Genomic DNA, 24,234 nt, shown 5'->3' with positions numbered 1-24,234 from the left:
AGAGGAGACTTGAAAGTCAGAGTATAGCTTGACCGTGTGCGAGTTCCCATGTTTCTCTTACTTGCTTCTAAATACTAAGATGTAGGTACCTGCAGTTTAATGAGCATGTCTATAATAGAAAACTACGGCAACTATTGACACCGGTGTATGCTTTCTAAGGAGAACCAATCTATCGAGAAGGTTATGAAATACTCCAAAGCAAGCAGTGCAGTTGTGTAAATTGGTGCATCATCCAAAAACCCTTGCTACCTGCTTGCTCTAAACTAAGCCAGCCTCACAGGCAAATGTGGACTGTTTGAGCAGGAGTTGCCCAAGACTTCCCAGCACCCTGACGGAGGCTGACCATCAGTGTCTCTACCTAAACTGTGTTCATGAAACTCCCCAAACTTGGTTTGTTGTCTTGTAGGTGGGCAGACTTGATTGCAACCCTCACTTAAAGAGCATTTTAGCCTTTTCCCATTCTTACTCATCTCCTATTGTCTTTGTGAGTTTGCATGCATTTGGGCTACATCCTTGACTTGATCCTGTAAAGAGTATAAAGGAGGTAAGTTCAGGCAGAGGAAAAATAACAAAGGAGGGACTTTCCTACAAGATCTTTGAAAAAGGGAACATTTGCATAAGCCATATTTAACTAGAATCTTTGTTTTATGTTTTTCCTTTCTAAGGGCTTTGGTCCACTCCCTGTTACTCTCCACCCTCCCATTAATCAGAGAACAAAGGCTTCAAGAAGCCTCACAGGGACCTTCCTGGCTCATCCTCTTAGTGCCAGGATAATTATATTTAGTGGTTTGCATCTCCTGATTGCATTTCTCTTCCCTCTTAAACCATCAGATTCTTTCCCTCTCTTGCTGTTGCTTTCCAAAGATTGTGGTACAAACTTCATGAGCTTAAACTTGGAATTTAAAGCATGTGATGATGTCTTGCACTTCTGCTTTCCTTTAAGCCGGTAATATTTGTCTGCTAGTTCTGATTTCAAAACTTTGTCTCTACTTAAAACCTGGTTTTAACATAAGCCTTATCTAGGATCTAATTTTGTCTTTTAATTCTGTTGCCCCTTGTTAAATGTTCGGAGCCTTAATGCCCATTGCCTCAAGGGCAGTTAGGAGTTTCCTCTCCTCTAACGCTGGACCTGTGAGAGCAACTGATGGCAACTGACCCCCATGACATCTTCCTTACCTTCCTTCCTTTCATCTTTCCTTCCTTTCTTCCTCCTTTCTTTCTTTCTCCCTCTTTCTTTTTTATTCTTTTTTCATACATTATATACTGACTGCAGTTTTCCCTCCTCCCCCCCTTTCCTACCTTTCCTCCCCCCAGATTCACTTCTTCCCCATTTCCTTTCAAAAAAAGAAAAAAAAAAGAAAGAAAGAAAGAAAAAAGAGCAGGCCTCTCAAGGATATGCACTGAACATGACCTAACGAGATACAACAGGCCTGGGCACAAAGCCTCATATTAAGGTTGAACAAGACAACCCAATAGGAGGAAAAGGGTGCCAAGTGCAGGCAGGCAAAATTGTCAGAGACAACCCTACTCCCATGGTTGGAAGTGCCACAGGAACACCAAGCTACACGACCACAAGTTATATGCAGAGGACCTACCTAGCTCTTCTCACACAGGCTCTGTGTTTGTCACTTCAGTCTCCGTGGGCCCTATGAGCCCTGCTGAGTTGATTCCGTGGGCCGTGTTCTTGTGGTATCCTCAACCGCTCTGGCTCCCGCAATCCTTCCTCCCCATCTTCTGCCATGTTCTCCTGCCCCCCACCCCCGGTGTTTGACTGTGGGTCTCTGCATCTGCTCCCATTGGATGACACCTCTCTGAGGACTACTGGGCTAGGCACCAGTCTGTGAGTATGGCAGAATATCATTGGAATCATTTTACTGATTTTTCCCCGTCATGTCTAGATGTATGGATTTCCCTGGGAAGGGGAAATAGAATAGATTTTGCAGGTGGCCTGGGGATAGATTGGGATGGGAACAGGCGGGATCAGGCAGGGAAGGTATAGGAAGGATAGAGGGAGAGGGTAACGGGAGAGATGACTGGAATTGGGGGTCTTTGGAGGGTGATGTATAAACCCAGTGCAGTGAAAACTCCTTGGAATCTGTGAGAGTGACCCTAGCAAAATCTCCTAGCAATAGGGGATACCAAGCACTCTGGCCATCTTCTAGAACCAGGCAAGGCTTCTAGCCATGAGACTGGGACATCAACCCAGCCAACAAAACTTTCAGCCTACAATCTGCCATGCCTGCAGGATGTGCTGGGGTAATGGTGGCACAGAAGTTGTGGCATGGCCAACCAATGGATGGCCCAACTTGAGGCCTTTGAGTGGAGGCCCACACCTGACACTGCCCGGATGACCGGGAGATGCAGAGACCCAGGAAAGAACTAAACACGATTGGCAGTAGCATTTTTTTTCAATAATAATTTTTTAAATTTCAATGCCATTTCACCACATCACAAAGCCATTGACACGATATCACAATAACCCTACGTAGTAAGCAGGTAGAGGTCCTTATTTTATAGGCAAATAAACTAAATCTCACAGCAATAAATTTTATAGATATTTGGGGAAATTTGCCTCATCATTATATTAAAATTCTTTAAATTACATATTAACGTACGCCATGACTATAAGATGGTATTTTGAGATCTGTATACATTGCGCTTCTTTTTTGGCTCCTTGTTCTCCCCACTTGAGCTGAATAAGGATCTCAGGCCGGCAGTGAGCCCTTCAGTCTGTTCTTTGTACACTCTCCTTCTCCAAAGGTTGCACTCTAATCTGTGGAAGTGTGATTGACAGCTACTAGTGCACATTCAGACACACAGGATGAAGGCTCTTTTGCAATAGCAATGGAATCCGAAGTAACTTTAAGAAAGGAAAACATGATCTTTGTTAAAAAAAAATACTCACACAAGATGTGAAAATGGGTGTAAAAGCAGTGTTATTCATGAAACAGGAAAATATTTCTGGCCATTTTCTTTTTTAATCAATCTTTCTTTCTTTCTTTCTTTCTTTCTTTCTTTCTTTCTTTCTTTCTTTCCTTCTTCTTGCTCACTTGCTTGCTTTTCCTTTTTTTTCTTCAATGTGTTCATTTATTTAAGTCTCAACATTTTTGTGTTTGTTTTGATCTCACTATTTAGCCTGGATAGCCTGGAACTCACTATGTAGATCAGGAAGGCCTTCAACTTCCAGAGCTCTGCCTGACTCTGTCTTTGCCTTCCAAGTGCAAAGATTAAAGACATGCCCCACCACATCAAACTCCAGCCAGTTTCTAATAACGTTCTGTCCTCCCATAGGAATTCAGGCACTGGAGTTAGCTGAATATTTGTCGCTGTGCTTGTATACTTTTTCTAATTTATTTGAATGTATTTTAATCATTTACTGTTACTGCTCTAGTTGGTGGTATGAACCCGAGAGAGTGGAGTCTAAAAATGAGACGGACTAAAGTTTTATGCAACAGCCATCTTTATTCAGAGCAGCAGAAACCTTATCTTCTGAGAGTCAGGCAAAGTCATATAAGCAAAGTTCAAGGGCTCAGGCTGTATGGAGTCATGAGAGAAAGGCCACATGAGTTTAGGCAAGGCCACATGAGCCCCGAGGGCAAGGCCACATTAGTCCAAGCCATAGGTACAGTCATGAGGGCAACTGGTGCTTGGCAACATCACCTAAATAATAAGAGTAGATGATGGGGAATCTGAAGTAAACCCACTCCTATTTACACCTGGGAGGGGCACGACAGCACCTTCCAAGAACAAATCCCTATTATGGAGGAACAGTAGCTAAAAGACTCTTGCCTTGCTTACTTGGTCTGTTTTCCAAAGCTCTCAGAAGTCTCATGTGGCTTCAGTGCACTGACCGGGTTCCCACAATTTACCAAGTGTCAGGTAACAAACGAGGAGCTCCAGAGATCTGACACAATCTCTCCCCTCAAAAAAGGTACAGTCTCGTCTAGGAAAACACAACATCTACTCTGATATACAAACAGAAGACTAAGTAACATTTCAAAATATCAGGTTGTATTTAAATGCACCAAATTCATTTAAAAGGCAGAATAAAGCCAGAAAATGAAGTAGCCTATGGGTTGGTCCGGCTAAGGAGCTAGTTATAAAAGACGTGGCAAGGGTTGGGGACAACTGTCTTGAATCTTAAAGAATTGAATTTAGGAATCTGAGTAGTAGATATTAGGGAAAGGGAAGGCTGTCACTCCAGCATGAGCCCAGGAATCTTTCTACCTGTTTTAAGTTGTCTTCATAACATTAAAGACATATTCTGTGCAGCTCCAAGACAGTGGGTTGTGCCATCATTAACAATTAATGATCATCAAGTGCTGACTTCAAGGAATCTACAGAGATCTACTAAAGAAAAGGGAAAACTCTGAACTAAAAATCAGTGCAGGTGGTTTTATCTTACTGTCCAGGGCTATGACATGCTACTTCTAGAAGTTAGCCACCTAAGAAAAGGACACAGGGAAGGTCGATGGGAGCAACTCCTGCGGCTTCCTCTCACAGAAAGTGGGGTCATGTGAAAACAGGACTTTTCCAAAGAGCATCATTCTTTGGAGGTGGAAAGCAAAGAGAGTTATCAACTTTATCATAGTATATGGACTATGTGCAAGGAACCTGAATTTCTCACTTATGCATATTTCAAATTTTCATTGCGTCTGGCATCAAATACAATACTGGATTGAAATAGGAAATAAGCGTTAGGAAAGAGCAAAATCAGATATCTTTACATTCCACAGTAACCCCTTTCCTCAATAGTCTTATCTGTTCCTCCCCAGAAAAGATAATAAAACACTGCGCTGCATAAACAAAAATTGTGGGCTACGGTTAAGGGGATGGAGTAAGCAGGAGGGGGCTAGAAGGAGCTGTTAGTCATATAGAAATCCTTCCAGCGACACCGAGCAAACACTTCATCTTCAGCATGGGAGATGCCCATGTGCAAAGTCTTCGAGGGAGGATTTGAAGTTCTCGTTCAGTGGTTTTCTTCGTACCTCCTGAGTTTCCTTTCACTGAGGAGGTATCAGTACGGATCATCTGCCCTGAAAGAGAAGTGACAGCCTGTAAAATTAAACCAAGGTGCTCTTTAAAACAGCAAAAATAAAAGTGTTAGGAATGCAGGTGACATTCTTTCAGTGAGAGAGACAAGGAAACTACAAACACTGAAATGCTAGCAACAAAGGTAGATAGCCACTACCATGAAGAAGAGGAACAAGGAAACGCTTCCATTGGAAATCGGGGACAAGATGTGGAACACTTAAAAACAAATGGGAAAGAGACAGTACAGCAACATTTTACACATTCGTGTGTTACCACCCCCAAAGTAATGTCTTAAAGATTTATTTTTATTTTAAGTGTGTGTGTGTATGTGTGTGTGTGTGTGTGTGTGTGCAGGAGTGAAGTTGCCTGAGGAGGCCAGAAGAGGGCATCGGATTCCCTGGGGCTGGAGCTGCAGGCAATTGCTGAGTCAGCTCTCTAGCTCCTCCCTCCAAATAAGTGTTTAAAATGTAAACTTTGACTCAGCCTGAAGTCCCGCTTCTCTAAGAAACTCCACAGTGATGCTTACACCACTGGCCCACAGATCACATTTGCTCATATTTTTGCAATACTGCTAACTTCCGTGTCTAACATGTGAAGGATACTGCGTAGAGAAGCGGAAGATAATGTGGAAAGGGAGATCAGAGAAAATAAAAACTCATGGAAAGAGTGGCATTCGCCCTAAATGTCAGGTTCTAGTAGAATATGATTTAGAGGGGTGGTGACAAATTTAGATTCATGAAACAGGTACTGCTGTGTTCTATGTTACAACTGCGCCATTCTTGGAAAGAGTGGAGAAGAGCCATATTTCTGTGTTTTTGCACCCTTCAAAAGGAGAACCACACACTTGGGCTCTGGTCTCATGCAGAACGGAGAGGGCAAACCACTGCGGCAGCTGCGAACTTGCTTGCCAGTATAAAAATAAAAAAAAAAAAAAGTGTCTGAAAGCAGAATCTCTCACATACCCTCCTCTGAGGTTGGCATCGTATCCTGTGTATGTTGGGTGTAGCTTTTTACCCAGGTAGAATTTAGAAACCAGAAACCAAATGAGGTGATAAACAGAACCAGTTTGCAGAAGAGTCAAAATAACCAGCAAGAATCAAAACCACAAATGCCCAAAGAGTCATTCATTCATCAGCCCAAAACTAATAGGAACAAGTACAAAGACCTGTGAGAATCAACTTAAGTTAGGGGGACAAAATAGTCATACAATGTTTAGTGTCATAGTATTCATCTTCCCCTTGACTTGTTCTAGAGACACACCCTGTTTCTTCCACCACACCCTTCCTCAGTGCCATCACACCATGGGTTAGTGTGAAAAGAAGTCATTTTACTGGAAGAGAAGAGGCTCTGGAAGTAAAAGCCCTAACATGGAAGTCAAGGGGCCTGAGATCTGGAAGCATAACAGTTACCAGGACATCGTCCCCGATGCTTTTCCCTCTACCCAATGACTTCCCTTAAGCCACTGTCACCTCCCCTTCTTCCGTTTCTTTCCTGTTATTAGGGATAGCGATGCCCCCTGTCCCTACAGGCTTGTAGATGATGTTTAACCATTTAAGACTCAAAAGACTCAGCACAGTAGGTGACATGGAGTGTGTATTTGATGGAAGTTTATTTCTGTCCTTTATTTATTATTGTAACTCTGTCCCTGGCACGTGGCCCTCTCTCTCCCTCTTTGAGGCAAGTTCTAAAGAGAACAGAATATGTTCTGCTGGTTGTCCTAATCCCAGATGACCATGGCTAGGTTACTTACGTAACTACAAAGACAGTTTTAACATGTCCTCCATCTTCCTAGTCTAAAATTTTATGAATTAGGATCACCTTAGTCAGTGAGAGATGTCTCAAGGCAGCAAATCGGCTTCCAGGTTCCAGAACACCTGGTGGTCAGGCGCTCAGGACACATGCTAGTCTGAGGCAGACAGCTTTCCTGTCAACCTTTATTTTTTGCACAGACCCTCAATAAACTAAATAGAAAACTCCACTCCTGGCCCCCAAATTTGATTTTAATTTTAGCCCCACCTTCTCATGTCATTGTTTGAGTTATTTTCCTACTCTGAACTTTTTGATGACTCCCAGACTCCGCCTTTTTTGTAAGATTTTCTGGGATCACTTAGATCAATGATTTTTTTTTCATCAGTACAAAATTCATCAGCCATTAACATTTCCAGTTTTTATTGTTTTTCACTTCTAAATATTTCTGTCTTAATTTTCCGATAAGATAATAACTTCCCTGAGGTTAGAGTCAAGGACTTACTGATCTGAATGCCTCAGTTAAGCTTAGCGTTGTTCTAATATTAACAAAAAAAGTTCAATAAACAACTATTAATTGAGTAATTGTAAATAAAAAAATCAACCAACTGTTAAATTTAATAGTCAATTGCTAATTAATTTTATGTTAATATTATTTTTTTTTGGCCAGAATCTCCAGCTGGCCTTTTCAATCCTTGAATGGGTTGAACTACTTCAATGCAGCAGAGATCAAAGGGGGTGTTTCTGTGGCCAGAGCACCTCTGGGCAGAAGAGCTCTGGGTAGAAGAATGTTCCAAAAGACTTTCACTCACTCCGTGGGTGGGAGGGCAAAAGAAGTCTTTACATCCTGTGGGCTCCCTGCTACAGAGCAAGCTCCTAAAGACACCCTTTCTTCCTCGGACCCCATCTCCCACAACTGCAGTAATAAAAGCAGAGTAAGAAGGCTTCACTGACCTGGTGTACACACCCCACCTCTCTCTCCCTCTTTGAGGCAAGTTCTAAAGAGAACAGAATATGTTCTGCTGGTTGTCCTAATCCCAGCTGACTTCTGTCATTACCTAAATGGCCTTCCCACTAATGTCCTTAAGGCACCCAGGGAAATGTGACGGCTCTCCTGGCTGCATTTGAGACTATTTCTGCTTTTGTCTTCCCTTGGCATCTGTCACCCCAGCTAGTCTTCATCTGCCGTCATCTGTCTCTCTGGCCACCTCTTTTCATCCTCCATGTCTTCGTTTCTGCCAGATAGACCGGCACTTCCTTGTGTCAGACTGTTTCTCAACAGTCTGCACTGTTACTCTAAAGGAAGAATTGGAACACCAAGAACAAGCTGGGGTAGATGCTTCTTTAGGGGTGTGGTGACTCTCCACGGCTTTGCCTCACTGCCGAAGGTCCGTGCTTATTAGAGTAGTAATCATTCTCCCTTCTCTGTTAAGTATCGAGGTGCCTATGCCTGGGCAGTTACTTTTTACAATATGTTAGTTGTTGGAAATGCGTGATGAGGTGGATGTTTCTCTATTGTTACATGTTGGTCCTGTAAGCTAAGACATGAGAAACATCACAGAACGCTTCTAACCATTAAGGAAAAATTCAGCGACTACCAGGAAACATTCCTATCCTATGAAATCTCCTTTTTTATTAGACACATTTGTATATCCATCCACTTAATTCCTTTAAGATTCAAAACCACAATGATTTTAGTGGCGGCCAGCCTTGAATTACCTTATCTGAAAACGTCATTTATATGAGACCCCTACATAAGTAACTATTCTGGGGTTGGTGTTCCATCTATAACAAGAAGCACCCCAAGGAAAGAAGAAGTGAAATAGAGGTGGAAATTTTCCATTGAAAAACTTACCTGTTCTGAGATTTCCTGCCTAAAAATAGAAGAGAGAAAAGAAAAACGATATGATCAAAAAAGTAGACAATTTCAATTTATTTTAGGTAAAAGGATAGGTCCGCCCCCATAACTGTCTCTGGAAGTATATTAATAAGTGGGCACCCATCTATGAATAAGTGGATGGGAGATACCAGTGACCTTTCAGGGACACCAGTGAATGTCTGATACTGTAGCCTAACAGACATGATGCTGCTGCTTCTTGGGATCCCACTCCACCTCCTGTGCTGCTCACAAAGCCAGAACCTAGGCTGAATTAACTCCCTACCGGTAGGGCCCAGTGTCCCATTCCTACATTTATATCACATCTCATCCTCACCCCAACCCCCACCTAAAGAACTTCATTGTCCTTCAGCTTCTCCTATGTGAATCCTGAGAATTTTACTCTCGTCTTATTGGCAGGAATCAGTGGGAATCACATGGCCTAGTTTGAGTAGTGTGTTCTCATCTGTCGGGTGCAGTCATATGTATGATTCCTATGTCATAAATACTTCTGTTTCCTCTCTTGACAGGCTGCACGGGAACTGGATGTGAAAGTCTCTTAGTTTTGCTGACTGGGTCGGGGCTTTCTTTCCCTTACCCTTTAGCTAGGTGATTTTGGTTGACTATACAAAGTACGTTTTGTGAACTGGAACACAATTTCTTTTTAATAGAAAAAAGTCATAAATATTGATTACTTAATGGTCTGAAGAATTGAGGTCTATAGGAAACAAAAGGAAAAAAACAGAAAGAAAGCTTTCTGAAGAAGAAGAGTCCTTTGAGAAGGGGGAGGGGGCTAGGTTTGGTGTATTTCAGTGGCTGTAAGTTCATATTCGAGGATCATCCCTCACAGATGTTGGCTTCCTTATTGGGTTAATTAAAGGATAGGTATTTAAAATGTTTAGGCCAAGGCCTGGCATATAATACACAGTACTCAACTGCTTTTTAAAATATTTTAAAGTTCTAGAAATTAGTATTTCAAACCTTTACTTTCAAAACTTAGCTTGCAGATGATATAGATGAAATGCATAGATTGGGGAGAATCAAGTTCGAGTCCCTTTGCTCATCTTTACAGAACTGTGTGTGTGTGTGTGTGTGTGTGTGTGTGTGTGTGCGTGTGTGTTTTCTTTTTAGGAACAATGACAATAGATAAATGAAAATCTGGTCTTATTGAGGGAGTGTCTTGTCCTACTGAGGACATGTCTAGTCCTGCTGAGGGAGCATCTTTTTGAAGGGGACTAAGGGACAGTGCATTCAGGTTCATGTACTGGACTAAACCTGTGTGTTGGGTCAGATGAAAAATTCTTCCAACCGAGTGGGAGGGTGGGGGAAGAAAAACAGCCCTATGACCCTGAAGGCAAGCACTTTTTAGGGCTGCTCTTTTGGACGGGTGAGCTACTTCTGACTTGAGCTTTTGCTAATGAGAGATTTTAGAGCTTGGCCTTAAAAAATGTCATTGGCTTGGGAAATGAGAAAATCTAAAAGTACCAAGTGTTTCTAGCTGAGCCCATAGCCAGGGTACCCGTTTGTGAAGTGAGCTAAAGGAAAGCTAGGAGCCAAGACCTTTAGGGCCCTGGCGGCCCTTGCTCCACCAGAGAGGGAAGAAAGTTTGGCTCCTCTACTGGCCTTCATACTCTGGATCGTCACTTGTCTCCTTTCCAGTTTGATTAATCCCATAAAACTATAACATGTATGTAATACTGTATAAGTGTAGAATTATTCTTTTCACTATGATTCTTACAAATGTGTCTGTTTATCTCTATGGGTTTATCTTGGGGACCTAACCACCAAGTCTACCAGTGTTTCTATAGGAAAACGACATCAACAACAAAAAACCAAGCTCGGTACTAGATACTACTCATCTTGCAAAGAGCCACCTTATGGGTAAAATTTTGGAGGACAAAGTCACTCACTTGCAAGCTTGTGGGATCAGCAAATGTTGCACAACTGAAGACTATTGAACTCAGCATAGTTAACCCCTGTTTGCCTCCGGAGCCAGTGATCTCTGGGAGCTGCCACTCTCTTTTGTAGTATAACTGTCACTAGCCCAAGTGCCCGTTATCTGTTTCCTGTTTGCCCCACTCTGATTCCCACAGCAGGGGCATGCCATTTTCACGTTATCAGTCTGAGATCATGTACAGAAATGACTGACTCCCAAGGTTAAAACCTTAAAAACAACCTCCTGCTTCACTCACAACACGGCCTGAGCCAGCTAGCACCCATCAAATGCATGTGACTTCGCATCTGCAACCACCTCTGTAAAGGATGAAATTTGGGGATCCGTATTCTCCTCATTAATGGGGCCTACGATCTTTGAAGTTCCTGAGCTAATAGTCACCTCACTCAGGGAGCATGTGTAATGACTGACTGGCCTTGCCCCACTCAAGGCAGCAGGACAGTTGGGTGAGACTAGGAAGTCTCAGTGAACAGACTAATCAATGGTGAAAGAAAAGATCACTTTTTGCTTTGTGCTCATGCTGGAGTCAGTATTTGGTATGGTCCCGTGTGGTGGTGCTATCCAAAGTCTGTGAACTTTCTGTCGGCAGAAGTGACATTTGAACTGTTCAGTGCTGACATGTGACAGTTAGCTGTGTTCTTGTACACAGATAGTGCAGTCTCTGTGGTCTTCATGGACTGGTGGGGGATTACTCTATCGCCTCTTATTTTTTAACTTGGACTGAAGGTCAAATCATAGTGAAGAGTTAGAGACTGGTAGATAATAGTTGCCAGTGTAACAGAATGCATATGAGTCTGACGGAAAGGAAATTGAAGTAGTCATCAGCTTACACCACAGGAAGTAGCGTAGAAGAGCTGGCAATTGTTTTAAGGTCATTCATAGTCCCTGACCTTAAGACAGGGGGATCTTTAAAGTTTTGAATAGATGTGCTAGATAAACTTGGGCAAATGTGGTAGCGCGTGTTTAAAAGCTACTGCAGTCTGTGGGCGCGTGGCTAGCATGTTGCTCTTTCCTGGAGGCAAAGGCATAGTCAGGAAGGAAGACAGGCAGAAAAGGAAGACTGTGGTGTTCTCATGTAGTGTTTAGCTACGTCCTGAGTAACAGAGAATAAATGTTTGAGGAAGCCCCCCTTTTCCCTTTTCCCTTTTCTTTCCCCCACATTTCTGCCTGATTGAATATGTGTGTGTGTGTGTGTGTTCATATCATATGTACAAAATGTGTATGCATAGCTGTATGTAAATGCACTTATATAGTGTACTAGGTTACAGTTATGGCCTCAGTGAATAGATCCCAGAAATTCGCAAGGATTTTTCCCAAGGGCAATACAACTTCCACATGTGAACACCCAGACTCCTTATGTGACTCTTAACTAGATCAGATGTTTGAAATCCTTAGATGCTAAATTATTGTAGCACTAAGATCAAAGGCGGACAGTGACAGTACATCCCCCGTTCAAACAGAAATAGGACCAAAGAGCCTCTGTGATGCCTCATCTGTCCACGTTCCTCACAGCAGGCCCCGTGAAACGGTCTACCTGCTGTGAAATACAGGCCGGCTCTTTTAAACGAAGGTGCGTGTCGGCCTCAGTGTCTCCAGGGACTTGTGCCTACAGAGCACAGAAGTTGCTTGCTACCTGCTTCAGTTAAATCTCTTGCGCTTTATTTCCTGTGGGGGTTTCTCTCTCTCTCTCTCTCTCTCTCTCTCTCTCTCTCTCTCTCTCTCTCTTTCTACTTTAGAGTTGTTTTACTTGATGTTATTGAACACACCTACCTTTTTTTAGCCGCCTTGCCAGCCAAATGATGAATGCCAGCCCTGAGAATGCAGTGACCATGACAGCTACCGGGATGAAGAGGGGTTTATAGTTGCCTTCCTTGATCATTGAGAAGCTCCTGTCCGTCTCTGAAAGAGGAGTCCGTAAGGCATACGGCATGAGACCGCAGCATTATTTCCTTAGTCCGGCTCATGATATTTGTCATTTCGGTCTTCTGATATTCCCCCAATAAGAACGTATGCAACAATGGAGGGGAGTAGCACGGGAAGGCCACAATGTGTACACAACTGGACTGTCCTCTAGCCTGGTGCCTACGGGGTCACAGGTCTCAGATCTGCAACTACCGGAATCCCTCAGGTTGTGCCTAAAAACACAGACAGGCAGTAGTCCCCGTGGTGTTTTGTTCCTGGTCTTGCTTAAAAGTGGATTCTGAGCACAGTGAAGAGCTGAAAAGCTTAATCTCTAACTGCAAGGTAAATGCAGTCAGCAATCTGAGCTGGGCAATTTGTCAATCAAAGGAAGCTGCTACTACCACCTACTTTAAAGGAGGTGTGCAAAAGTGTTACTGCTTACATGCCCAGGATCTGCAATGATCTAAAGAGATGTATTTGTAACACTTTCCTTCATTTCCATCCAAATCAATTACAAGGGTGCTTCTACATATCCCTCTGCAAATACCAACTAGGTTTGTTTACAGCCTTTTATTGAAAAAAAGAAATGTTAATCTGAAAAAAAAAATTATCTTCTGATGCCTCCCAGTGAAGGAATCTGCTTTTACATATTGGCAACTGTTGGTTTGCGAAAGATGAGGAAATGAAAACTAAGTAGGCTGGAAAGGAAATGTACTTTTATGAGCCTGGCATACAGCCTTACTGTAGTGTCTTCTCAACCACCTTCCTGCTCCCCACCCCCACCTCATCTCTCTAAACACCCAGAGACATTCTACAGCTTCTTTGGGGCCTATCACATCTGTACGGGGCTCAGATAGTCTGCATTGGGCAGACATTGGTGGCTATTATTGCATAAGCTAATTTAGTGTACGCTTATTTTAGCACTTTTTAAGGTACTCCATTGGGGGAGAATTGTGTACATCTCTCTGTCATGTGCCTCTTATTATACATAAAGATGAGGGAGATGTGGTCCTTTGCATGCATAGGCAGGTTTGGGGGACATTAGCTTAGAATAGTGGAGAACTGTCAATTTGTTGTGAGTTAGGTAGTGACCTTTAAAGAGGCATTTTAAAGTACTAACAGAGAAACCAAGTTGTGGTGGAACAGACAATATGGGCCAGGCCTGCACTACAAAGAGACTCCAGGACAGCCAAGGCTACACAGAGAAACCCTGTCTCAAAAAACCAAAAAGAAGAAGAGAAGAGAAAGAGAAAGAAAGAAAGAAAGAAAGAAAGAAAGAAAGAAAGAAAGAAAGAAAGAAAGAAAGATGAATGTGGGATTACATAAATAGGAAGACAATGAGTTTAAAGTGAGATTGAGAAAATAAAATAATTACAGTAAAGGAGAGGCCAAGAAAAGCCAAGGATTTTATAGTATACAAATGCATATAACTTCCTTTGTCGGCCGCATGTCTTGAGGAAAATGGAATGTAATGATCTGTTATATCTTTCCCACCTTCCGATAGTTGATCAGCCCTACCTTCAAGCCCTGTGTATTTCTGAGCAACATTACTCACTTTGACAGATTGGACTCGGATTAGACCAGATGCCAGAGGATCCGCAGACAGTTTTCCTCTCCCCAATTAAGTCAGTTTCTTCTGTGCAGGTGAAGGTGCAAGCAGAAGTAAAACTGAAGTTGGCCAGGGGGTGACTGCATTCAATAGCGCCCAGATCAGGTGCTGCTAGAGGCTCACACTGAGTCACTTCAGTGAGGACAAAACAGAGGAGCATTCAGGACCAAAGGCATTTTTCGCATTCTTGTTAGCAGAAATTAATTATGCATAATGATGGGTTTCATTGTGGCATTTTCAGAGATGGTTGTGCGTACTGTAGTTTGATCACATTCAAACCACCCCCTTTAACCTCTCTTGTCTCACTCGCAGTGTCACTGTCATTCCTGAGGCCTTTCGCTTAACTCTCGCATGTATGTATGTGCTGCACTGTCTAAGCTGGAAATGGCCTAATGTGGACCAACCCAGGCCTTTGATAGGAGCCAGTGCTTTTAAACACCGAACCTTCTCTCCAGCCCTGAATCAAAAGGTTTTGACCAAAGCTTCCAGACTTAATCATTGGAAACATCCGTACAAACCTAGAAATATCAAATTTGAAGGAATTACTTTTGACAATGCTTCCAGATTTGTTTTCTTAATGTGATATTGAGTAATGTGGAGCCAAGAAGGCATTGATAGCCCATGCTGGTATAAGGTAGCCATTCCAGGAGGTTGCCACAACATGGTGACATGGTGACAGCAATGCCGGAAATGTAATACCATACAGCCTTGGACTCGAGCATGCATGGGCCATTCCTGGCAATTACAAAGATTTCAACCTTTTCCCATGTAGTGACATCTATTTAAGCAGGCTTGACAGACACCCCCATTTCTTGAAGCAGGCTTAACATTTATACAATTCGTCAGTTACATTAATTCAGTTCTATGATTTCGATGGTGGATTTTGGTTTTCTTTAGAGAATCAAACTAGGAAACTAGAACTATGAACGTAAAAAAGCTTAACCAGAATTTCATAAGTACAAACCCCACTAGTTTTTTTTTTTCCATCTGTATGTGGCAAACCTTGTCAGTCAAAAACCTACTCTGTTTCAAATAAAAACAATCAAGAGCTTGGCTTTGTTTTCGAAGCAGTTGTTATTCTTTTGAGAGCTCACACTGGAGAAAAACAAATAAAAGGTGACTCTAAGAACCCACCAAATGAAACAACCAAGAAGGGCCTCCATGGCCTCTGAAGGAAACTGTTTGGTGCTAAGTAGGGCACCACATAAAATGGGTGTTGTTGAAGGAGAGGAAAGTTCAACTGAGGTTCATGAAGGCTTTATTGAGGACCACGAGACAAATAAAATACAAAACAGAGCTTCTACATATTGCTATAAATCATAAGATGCCAGGTGGCTTTCAAGACTTTTGGATTGTTTTGTTTTGTATGGGAGTTTTGCCTTTCCTTTTAGTGAGAAAAAAATAAAACCTCTTGAAAGGCATCAAACTACAACCCAAGTTGGGTTAAATTATCTGGCAGCAGAAGCAGACTTCTAGGCAAGACCCCTTATGTTTTCTCAGATTATAAGCACAAGCTCACCACAACAAAGGTCCCTTCTAACGCGACTCACCTTGGCAGATTGGCTCTAGAGAGGACCAGTTTCCAGAGGGTCTGCAGTGTGTTTCTCCAACCCCGAGCAGCTCTGTCCCCTCAGAACAGTTGAAGGCACAGTGTGAGCGGAAGCTGAAGTCTCCCAAGGGATGGCTGCAGTCCATGGTACCCAGCTTAGGAGCCTTCAGAGGCTCACACTGGACCACTTGAATGGGGAGAGAAGCAGAGTGCAGAAGAGTTATGAGGATCTGATGGCTCTGAGTCTTGTCTCTACTACTTGCTAACCATTTGTCTGTCTTGGGGTCCAAAGAAATAGTCTGAGAAGACACGGTCTCCTAACTGTGCTTTGAAGATAATCAGGTGTGTTATCCATATGCAGAATCCAAGAGAAGGCAACACGCAAAGCCAATAGAACGCAAACTGTACATGGAAAGTGGAAAACTGCCAAAATATTGATATTGCTAGAAAGAGTGTCAGGGCACAGTTTGAGGTATGTTTGGGAAAAGAGGAGTAAAAGCAAAGTGCTCATCTTTTCCACTCCATTATTGAGCACTTGTTAAGTATCAGGCATCGTTTTGGAACTTAATGAGCTCTACTTTTACCAAGACAAATGATAGGAGCAAATTAAAGGGTGGACAGGCATATGTGACAGGCATGCTCGGATTCTTTTTAATTGGTCAGCTTGCCTACCGTTGTGAGCAACTTATTTGAAGGGAACTAATTTAAACTTTGGGACAGGAGAAAGACAACGAGGACCAACACAGTAGACACAAGTAGGAGAGAAATTGGAGAAGTAACAAGTTGTAGAATGTATTGAAGAAGAGGCCTGGCTGGGAAGAAGAAAGGGGTTGGGGAAAAGGCATGAACATACTCACCAGGCATTACATGCAAGTGTGATAGTGCCATTTTTTTAATTAATAAAAAACATTTTATTGACTTGTATGTATGTGAGTGTTTTGCCCATTTATGTACACATGTATGTACTATTTGTGTGCCTGGAGCTTCAGGAGGCCAGAATGGGCCATTGTATCATCTGAGATGATGTTACAGATGTCTGTTAGCTACCGTGTGGTTACTGGGAATGGAACTCGTGTCTGCCCTAAGAGCAGTCACTGCTCTTAAGCTAACTCATCTCTTCAGCCTGACAAAAGAAGTAGAATTTTGGAAGTTGAATTTGTAGTGTGTTATCTTATACAACTGTTGGAGGAGATGACAGCGTTTCATACCAGAGTCATTTCACATGTCATTTTCATGTACTGTAGTAACAATCACACACACACACAAAAGAAAAGTGGCTGGGGACACTTGAGTTACATCCAAGACAGCACCCTTGGCATAAATGGAGGTCATGGCTAAAGACAGATTTGCTAATCCAAAGATCACATAGATCTATAAATTCACAAAATTCAGGAAATTTGATGAAAGAAATAAACCAAGACAGTGCAGTAGAAAAAAAAATAGGTGCTGAGACTAAGAGTATATGGCCTTGGGTAAATACCAATGAATAAACCAGGAGAAATTACTAGAGAAAAACAAAAACCCAATCAGAAGCCAGCTGGTGGTGATGCCCGCCTTTAATCTTAGTCCTCAGAGGCAGAGAAGGGAGGACCTCTGAGTTAGAGCCCAGCCTGGTCTACAGGGTGAGTTCCAGGACAGCCAGGACTACACAGGAAAACCCTGTCTTGAAAAGCAAAAAGCAAAACAAACAAGACAATCAGCAAAGTATATGATGGAAAGCAAAAAGAGAAAACACAATGTTTAAAAAGAAGTCACATAAAGAGCAGAATAGTGGATGTAAAGCTTTATAAAAGAGTCACAGTTTCAAAGCTATGTGAATTAGTCAGATCTAATCCAGTTGGTTAATACTGAAATTAATTTTAGTTTCAGTCCTTTATTCCTTAAAAACATCGCTTTTATTCTTCTTATAATTTTCTACTGTGTGAATCAGACACATCAAAAAGATTTTGAAACTCAGCCAGCCTCACTCAGAAGATCGGATGTTCCTTTCAGTAGTTGTTGGCTGAGTCCAAGCGTCTCACGCTGCGTATGTGTATTCTCTGAGTTCCAGTTCTACCACGGCATCCCTGAGCCACTTCACAGGGCTCCCCGTGACTCTTTCTTGGCTGTCCTAGCAGTGTTCCTTTGTCTGTTTCTAGGATAATTGCCCTCAGCGCTGGTGGTAAGACACTGAGTGGCCGCTCATCGCAAATAAAGGACAAGCGATTGTGTTAGGAGATCTCTCCACAAGCTTATCCCTGTTCACCACATTTCCCTTCAAACTTGATCACTGAACCCATACAATTTCTATTCGTTAACTGTAAATCCCATGAGTACAGAATCTATAATAATTTGGGTATTTCTAGAGAAATACACAACCAAACAACCAAAATAACTGTGTAGGATTCGTGATTAAATAACTGGGACATATTCTGTGTATCACATGTGAGTTCTCCTTTCTGTTGAAGAGCAGGAGTGCCTTCCAGATACCTCTCTCTTCTAGAGAGAAATGGAATTGTTCTGTCAGACTGCATAGTTCTACCTAATCCTGCAAGCTCATTAGATCATGACATCTTTGAAACTGGAGATCTACAACACCCAGTTTCTCACTGTAATTTGCTCGGCTTTGACAAATCTGCACAAGTTCCTTGAGGTACTTCAAAACACTTGTGAGGTAAATTGAAACTGCGCGCTAACTTATGAAATCTTCACAGGAAGATAATATTGTGAAAGCTTACTTTTCTGTTCAGAACTTCTCATTTCTTAGAATGGCTCACGCTGTTTTGTCCCAGCTGGTATCATTTTGTCTCAAGCAGCTGTTGTGGTTCTGGTGACTATTGGCAGGAAGATGCAAACAAACAACAACAGCAAGAATTGAAAAAGAAGAGGTTTACCGTACTGGCACTGGGGCCCATAATACCCCACATCACAGTTGCAGGTGTGATTGTTGATGGTTTCCACACATTCTCCATGGCCGCTGCAAGACCCTGGCTGGCAAGAGGCTACAAACAGATCAGACAAAGGGATTTGAAAATCATTACACCCATAATCCCTTCCTCACACAAAGAAAGCTTTGTTTGACACTATTATAACGAATAAGGAAGACTTGCTTAAATACTCGTAACAGTTTTGCATAATAATACAGGCTAAAATTTTTATTTGTGGGATTTACTAGTCATTTGGCCACGGACATTTATTTGCTTTTAGAATGAATTAACTCACAGTGGTTCTGTACATGGTTGTGCGGGTGTTAGAGCTACACCTTGAAAAACCACGGAGCTCTCAGCATCATCTTTCTGTCTGTCACTGGGGCACAGGCTGTCTATCCCTGCTTCCCACATCACATACTTACAACTTGGATAGAACTTAATTTAGTTGTTGAGAGTTGTTGAGTACAGGGATGAGCTTTACATTCAGAATGCCCAGAAGTGCTATGCTTAAGGCTTACTGAGGATTATTTTAGAGTGAACTAGCAGTTCCTGGGTAGTGAGTCTGATTATCCTAACTTTGGTCCTCCTACGTCAAAGCAGGACAGGGGTCCGGCCACTGCCCACCTGTGTAGCAGAGAGCTGCCTTTCGCTTGTGGCAGGCATCGTCATTCCATTTTCCTGAGTCTCTTTCCCTCTTGATGTAGATCTCTACGCAGTCTTCCTTGGACTTCTTGTTGTTGGGTTCCCCAGTTCCCCAGTTTTCTGCTTCTTTAGTGAGAGGCTTGTTGGTTCCCACCCACGTCCATGTGTTTCCAATTTTCCGGATTCCTATCCAGTAGTAAGTAGGGCTTCTAGGCAATGTCTTCTCCAAATAGTCAATTTCTCTCTTATTTTGTATAGCAACTAAGTCTGTGTAATTTTCCTTGCAGAACTTTCGAGCACTTTCCCAGTTCATGGGTTTTTCAGAATAATGGTAAGTCCAACACTGAGTCCCATGGTGAGTAAGGAAATCTGAAAAACACCAGCAGAGAATATGATGACTCACAGAATCCTCTGTGGACCAGCACAGATGCAGGCTGCTCATCACTCAGAGATGAAGAGCCAAGAGACCAGGAGAGGAGGCAAGAGTCTCAGGGTCTCAGAATTAGCCATTGGCAGACTTGGATCAGAATCCAGACACACACTCTCTCTTTTTAAAAAAATATAGAATTGTTTTCTACTCAAGGACTATAACATATAAATATATCTTTGAAGATTTATTTTAATGAAAGATCTTTCTCAAAATTCTTTCAAGTGAAATTTATCCAACATAATTTGGAAATGTGTGTCACTAAGAATTAATTAAAGTATAATCTAATCCAGCTCTAAAATCCATGCTATACTTTTTAATCCTGGGATAACTTTCTGAAGGCCAATGTTTATTACCGTTGTCATAGTAGACATATAAAATTTCTCTTTTAGGTAAACTAAAATAGGATAAGGAAGAACAATGGCATAATTTTAAATACTTTTTTGTAATATTAAAAGTACTTTATTGTAATAAGGAGCTGCTTCTGGGAAAGTCTCAAGACATAGTCCAATTGTTGTATATCTAAATTCATAGTAAAGAAAGAGCAACATACATAAATATGATACAAAGACACAAAACTGATTACATCATGTTCTATGTCCAAAGATACTCAAGTAATGGTGTCCAACAAATACATGGGGGCTTCAAGCAAGAGAAGTTTAAAGAAACCAAATAAAATGCATAATTGTACACAATGGACATTTTAAGTATGGTATGATCTATGTGGACTATGATTTTACTGTAAGAAGATTTTATAGCCATCAGCCCCCTGAGTTTTTTCTTCACAAGCTAGAGTACTGTAGAGACATACCAACAATGCCTTCGAAAAGTTTGTGCTTAAGTTGGTCGTCCTGAGCTGTCCCATCCAGTGTCAGAAAAAATGTCTTTTTGATATAGAGAGCAGTTAACAGAGAGAGGGTTAACTGTAGATGCTGAGAGTAAGAGACTCAGCCCCAAGTGGAACTCTTCTATGAACCCCACAACCACTAAGGCTCACTGCAGAGAAGGGACACAAAGAGTGTGAGAGCCGGAGGACGGGTGGGGAGGAGTGCTGTGAAAGGCTGTCTTCCGCACATGACTCCGTTAGTGCACTCCAGCAGCAGCTGGGCTTATCTGCATCTGCAGAAGACCTAGTCCAGATCAAGCAGAGGTGGGGTAGGACCTCCAGCCCCACCCCTTACCGAGGAGCTGTGGGCATCATTCTTTTTGAGGGTGTGGCCACTGCTCAATTTCCCATGCTCCGGTGAATGGCCCGCACCCATTGCACACATGGGCAGCACTCACTGGGCTTAGCAGGTTATCAAAAACAAAAGGAAAGACAGACAGACAGACAGGAAGTGGGGAGTGGTGGCATTGGGAGGGACGTGAGGGGAGCTGAAGGGGAAAACGGTATACAGCTATGATCATATTTTACTGCACATGTATAAAACACTCAAAAGTAAAGAAAATTTAAAAAAAAAAAAGACAGAGTGTGTTCACTTGCTCTGAGCTGAAAACCCAAGTGAGAGAAGAAGGAAACATGAGTTTTCTCAGGAAATGGTTTAAAAGGTTCAAATTTATTGATGAAGAGTCTCTAAGGCTTAGACATGAAACATCAGTAGAAAGACAACCCCCCCAACACACACACATACACACACACACACACACACACACACACACACACACCAGCCCTCAAGCAGCTCACTCTCTGACTGTAGAAGTTCATTTGGTGCACAGTGACGCTAGAAGTAGAAAGTGGAATGTAAAATTAGCGCTACAGGCAATAAGTGCCTTATTAGAGGTTTCTTGATGAACTGCATCCCTTCGGAAGGGAGGGCTATTGTGCAGTTATCAGGATTCGGGTGCTTCACGAGGGACTGTGGCACGCAAAGGTAGCCTTAGGGGGCTCAGGAAAGTGCTGAATGTGAGGAGAGCAGTGAGTCCTTAAAAGAACAAATGGCCACCTGCCTGATTGCTTTCCCTTCAACTATACACTCTCAGTGAATAATCACAGGTCGCACAGGCTTAGCAAAATGCGAATGACATACCACAACAGAGCACTGTCCAGACCCACAGCTGGAGGGTGCGCCATGAGCCTCTTTGAGTACTCTGATAGCTCCACGGAAACCCCTGCAAACGAAGGATAAAATGACACTCAAACTCTGAGCTACAAACTTACATCACCTTGAGTCAGTGCCCTACAATTTCTTTCAAATACAGTATAAAGCACATCAACCCAATCCCTATCTTACGCAAGGTAAAATATTTGGGGCATGGCTGAAAAATAATAGCGTCAAATTTACTCCAAATTGGTGTACTGCTTTATTTCATTGAGCTTCTATGTTTTAGTCCCACCACTGGTGATCATTATTGATGTGATGTTTTTCTGTATTTTAGTAATCTTTGTACCTACTTTTCATTTGAGCTTTAGACCCAACTGAACCTTATTTGGGGGGCAAGTATTTAATGCTCTTAGTGTTTAGTGAAGCTCAAATTTGCTGTCTGTTGACACTAGGTCATGATGGATTCACGCCTCAAATACATGAATGAATAATATAACCAGACACAGGAAAGGGAAGCAATTCCTTTTTTTTTTTCCCAAGTAAGAAGCAATACATTTTTAACTCGAACTACCAAGCCATAGGCTTCCTGTACATCCTATAACTGTAATCACTTCTCAGGTAGTCAACTTTGTGTCACTGCAGAGTCCTAGTCTCAATAGCAACTCTGCCAGCATCTCTTCAGGGCAAACACCAAGAAACAATCTAGAGTCACTTTTTTTGAGACAATATGCATTCTCTTTGTTGTTGTTGTTCTTGCCTCTCTTAAAACCAGAAATGATAGACAGCTTCTTGCCCCTTGCCACCTGCCTCTTCAACCCCAAGGAAACATTTGAATATATAGAGATATTATAGTCTGGGAGGCTCACCATGGCTTCCTGGATCTCTCCGCAGTCCCTCTGCAGCCCTCAGCCTTCAGCACCTGGGGCTCTGGGTTCTTGCACAAGGAGGGTGTGCTATGCTCAGGAAGAATGTGCCAAGTGCCACCAGCAGGGCACTTGCGTCCTTTCATTTCTCTAACCCAGTCTCACATCCTCCTCCCCCTTTCTTCCCCTTTCTCATCTCTTTTTCTCTCTCCCCACCCCTTTCTAAAACAGGTCTCAGTCATTTGCCTTGAGAACACAGTAGCCGACCAGGAGCTATGGCAACTGGATTCTTCCCCACATCTTCCCAGTCATTTCTGTTCACCTGTGTGTCCTTTCTTCCCCTCCTGCTTCCCTTTGTTGCTGTTGTTGTTTGGTCTTGTAAGCCCCTGCCTGTGGTGTAGGAGGCCCTGGTAGTACCATAGATAAAAACTTATTTCAGAGCTAATTACCATGCTGCTGAACTGCAGTAGCTAAGCTCTCTGGAAGACTTGACCCAACTCAGTTCCTCCCTTTTCCTGCGCACCCCCTAGTGGAAGTCCTTGTTAATGGCTCTTCTGTAAGTAAAATCCTATACACACTCCCCAGGCTTTAACTTTTTACCCTACGATGCTTTGGGGACCTGGGAATACCTTGAGTATAAAATGTGAAAGCGATAAGACAGCATGGGATATTTGAATTCAGCCAATTAAAGGCAATCTGAAGCAAGTCACTGACATAATAGTATTTACAATGTAAGAAAGTTAGTAATAATCATAAACACCATGGATCATATGTGACAACACAAACATACAAATAAACATAAAATAGTAATAACAATAGCAACAATAGAACTTAGCAGGTCATATTAATAACCTTTTTTAAAATCTAAAACACGACAGAAGAGGAACTATTACCAGTTCCTATTACCAGTACATTAAAAAAAAATTATTTGTTCTTAGGTAATTTCAGAGCTCCTTGGTCCTTAATCCACCCCCAACTCCCACTGGCTGTCATCCTCCAGGAACTTGCCAACAAACACCTCCCTTCATGTGCTCGCTTGCTTTCTTATAACCTACTGAGTCTAAGCAGCCAGGAAGCCATGGTGAGCCTTCCAGACTATAATATTTGAATCTAAGCCTGTTGGAATGATCTCCCTGGCTTGAACTCATGCTTACAGGGATCTCATGCATGCAACAGCCCCATCAACAGGTCAGGAGGTTGAAGCGATGACCAGGCTTTCTGAGAAACAGGAGCGTGTATGTGAGCAAAGGGCCAGGAGACCTAGTGATGTCATTCAGCTCAGGACCCACAGCTCGAGAACCAGGGTTAGCAGCCTCCTAGACGGAAGCAAAATGTATGTCACAGCTCAAGGTGACCAGTGAATTAGGTAAGTTTTGCCCATATCAGGCCTATTAACAGCAGCAGCAGGAAGAGTGTAGATATCGGTAGGGGAGAAGCTCATTGTGAATCTAGGCTTGGGGGACTATCATTAAATCCTTGGTGTCAGTGAACATGAACTCTTTGGAATTACAGCGACCGAGACTGGCAGGCAGCATTGACTTTACTTCCTCGGTCTTGGTGACTCTTAGATTATTAATACGTTTGGACCTCTTTTGGTATTGGCACTCTTGTGCACGCTAGAACAGTGATGACCAAAGAGAGACAACGGGAAGTATTAGCGAGAATGCAGAGAAACTGGAGC

At 42.5% G+C, this 24,234-nt stretch overlaps 1 protein-coding gene across 1 annotated transcript; it reads right to left on the bottom strand.

The window, feature by feature from the left end:
* Nucleotides 1–3,442: 3,442 nt before the first annotated feature.
* Sell (selectin L) lies at nucleotides 3,443–22,709 on the bottom strand. The gene is made up of 9 exons (XM_021639413.2): nucleotides 22,557–22,709; nucleotides 21,676–21,757; nucleotides 19,204–19,590; nucleotides 18,544–18,651; nucleotides 15,672–15,857; nucleotides 14,068–14,253; nucleotides 12,381–12,509; nucleotides 8,636–8,654; nucleotides 3,443–5,036 (listed from the first exon to the last, which is right to left on the bottom strand). Exons 1-9 carry the CDS (start codon nucleotides 22,557–22,559, stop codon nucleotides 5,018–5,020), a joined length of 1,119 nt encoding a protein of 372 aa, XP_021495088.1. The 5' UTR covers nucleotides 22,560–22,709; the 3' UTR covers nucleotides 3,443–5,017.
* Between the last annotated feature and the right edge of the window lie 1,525 nt (nucleotides 22,710–24,234).

The sequence above is a fragment of the Meriones unguiculatus genome, chromosome 11 (genome assembly GCF_030254825.1).
Source record: "Meriones unguiculatus strain TT.TT164.6M chromosome 11, Bangor_MerUng_6.1, whole genome shotgun sequence".
NCBI classification, from domain to species: domain Eukaryota; kingdom Metazoa; phylum Chordata; class Mammalia; order Rodentia; family Muridae; genus Meriones; species Meriones unguiculatus.
This window is presented reverse-complemented; position numbering and strand designations above follow the sequence as displayed.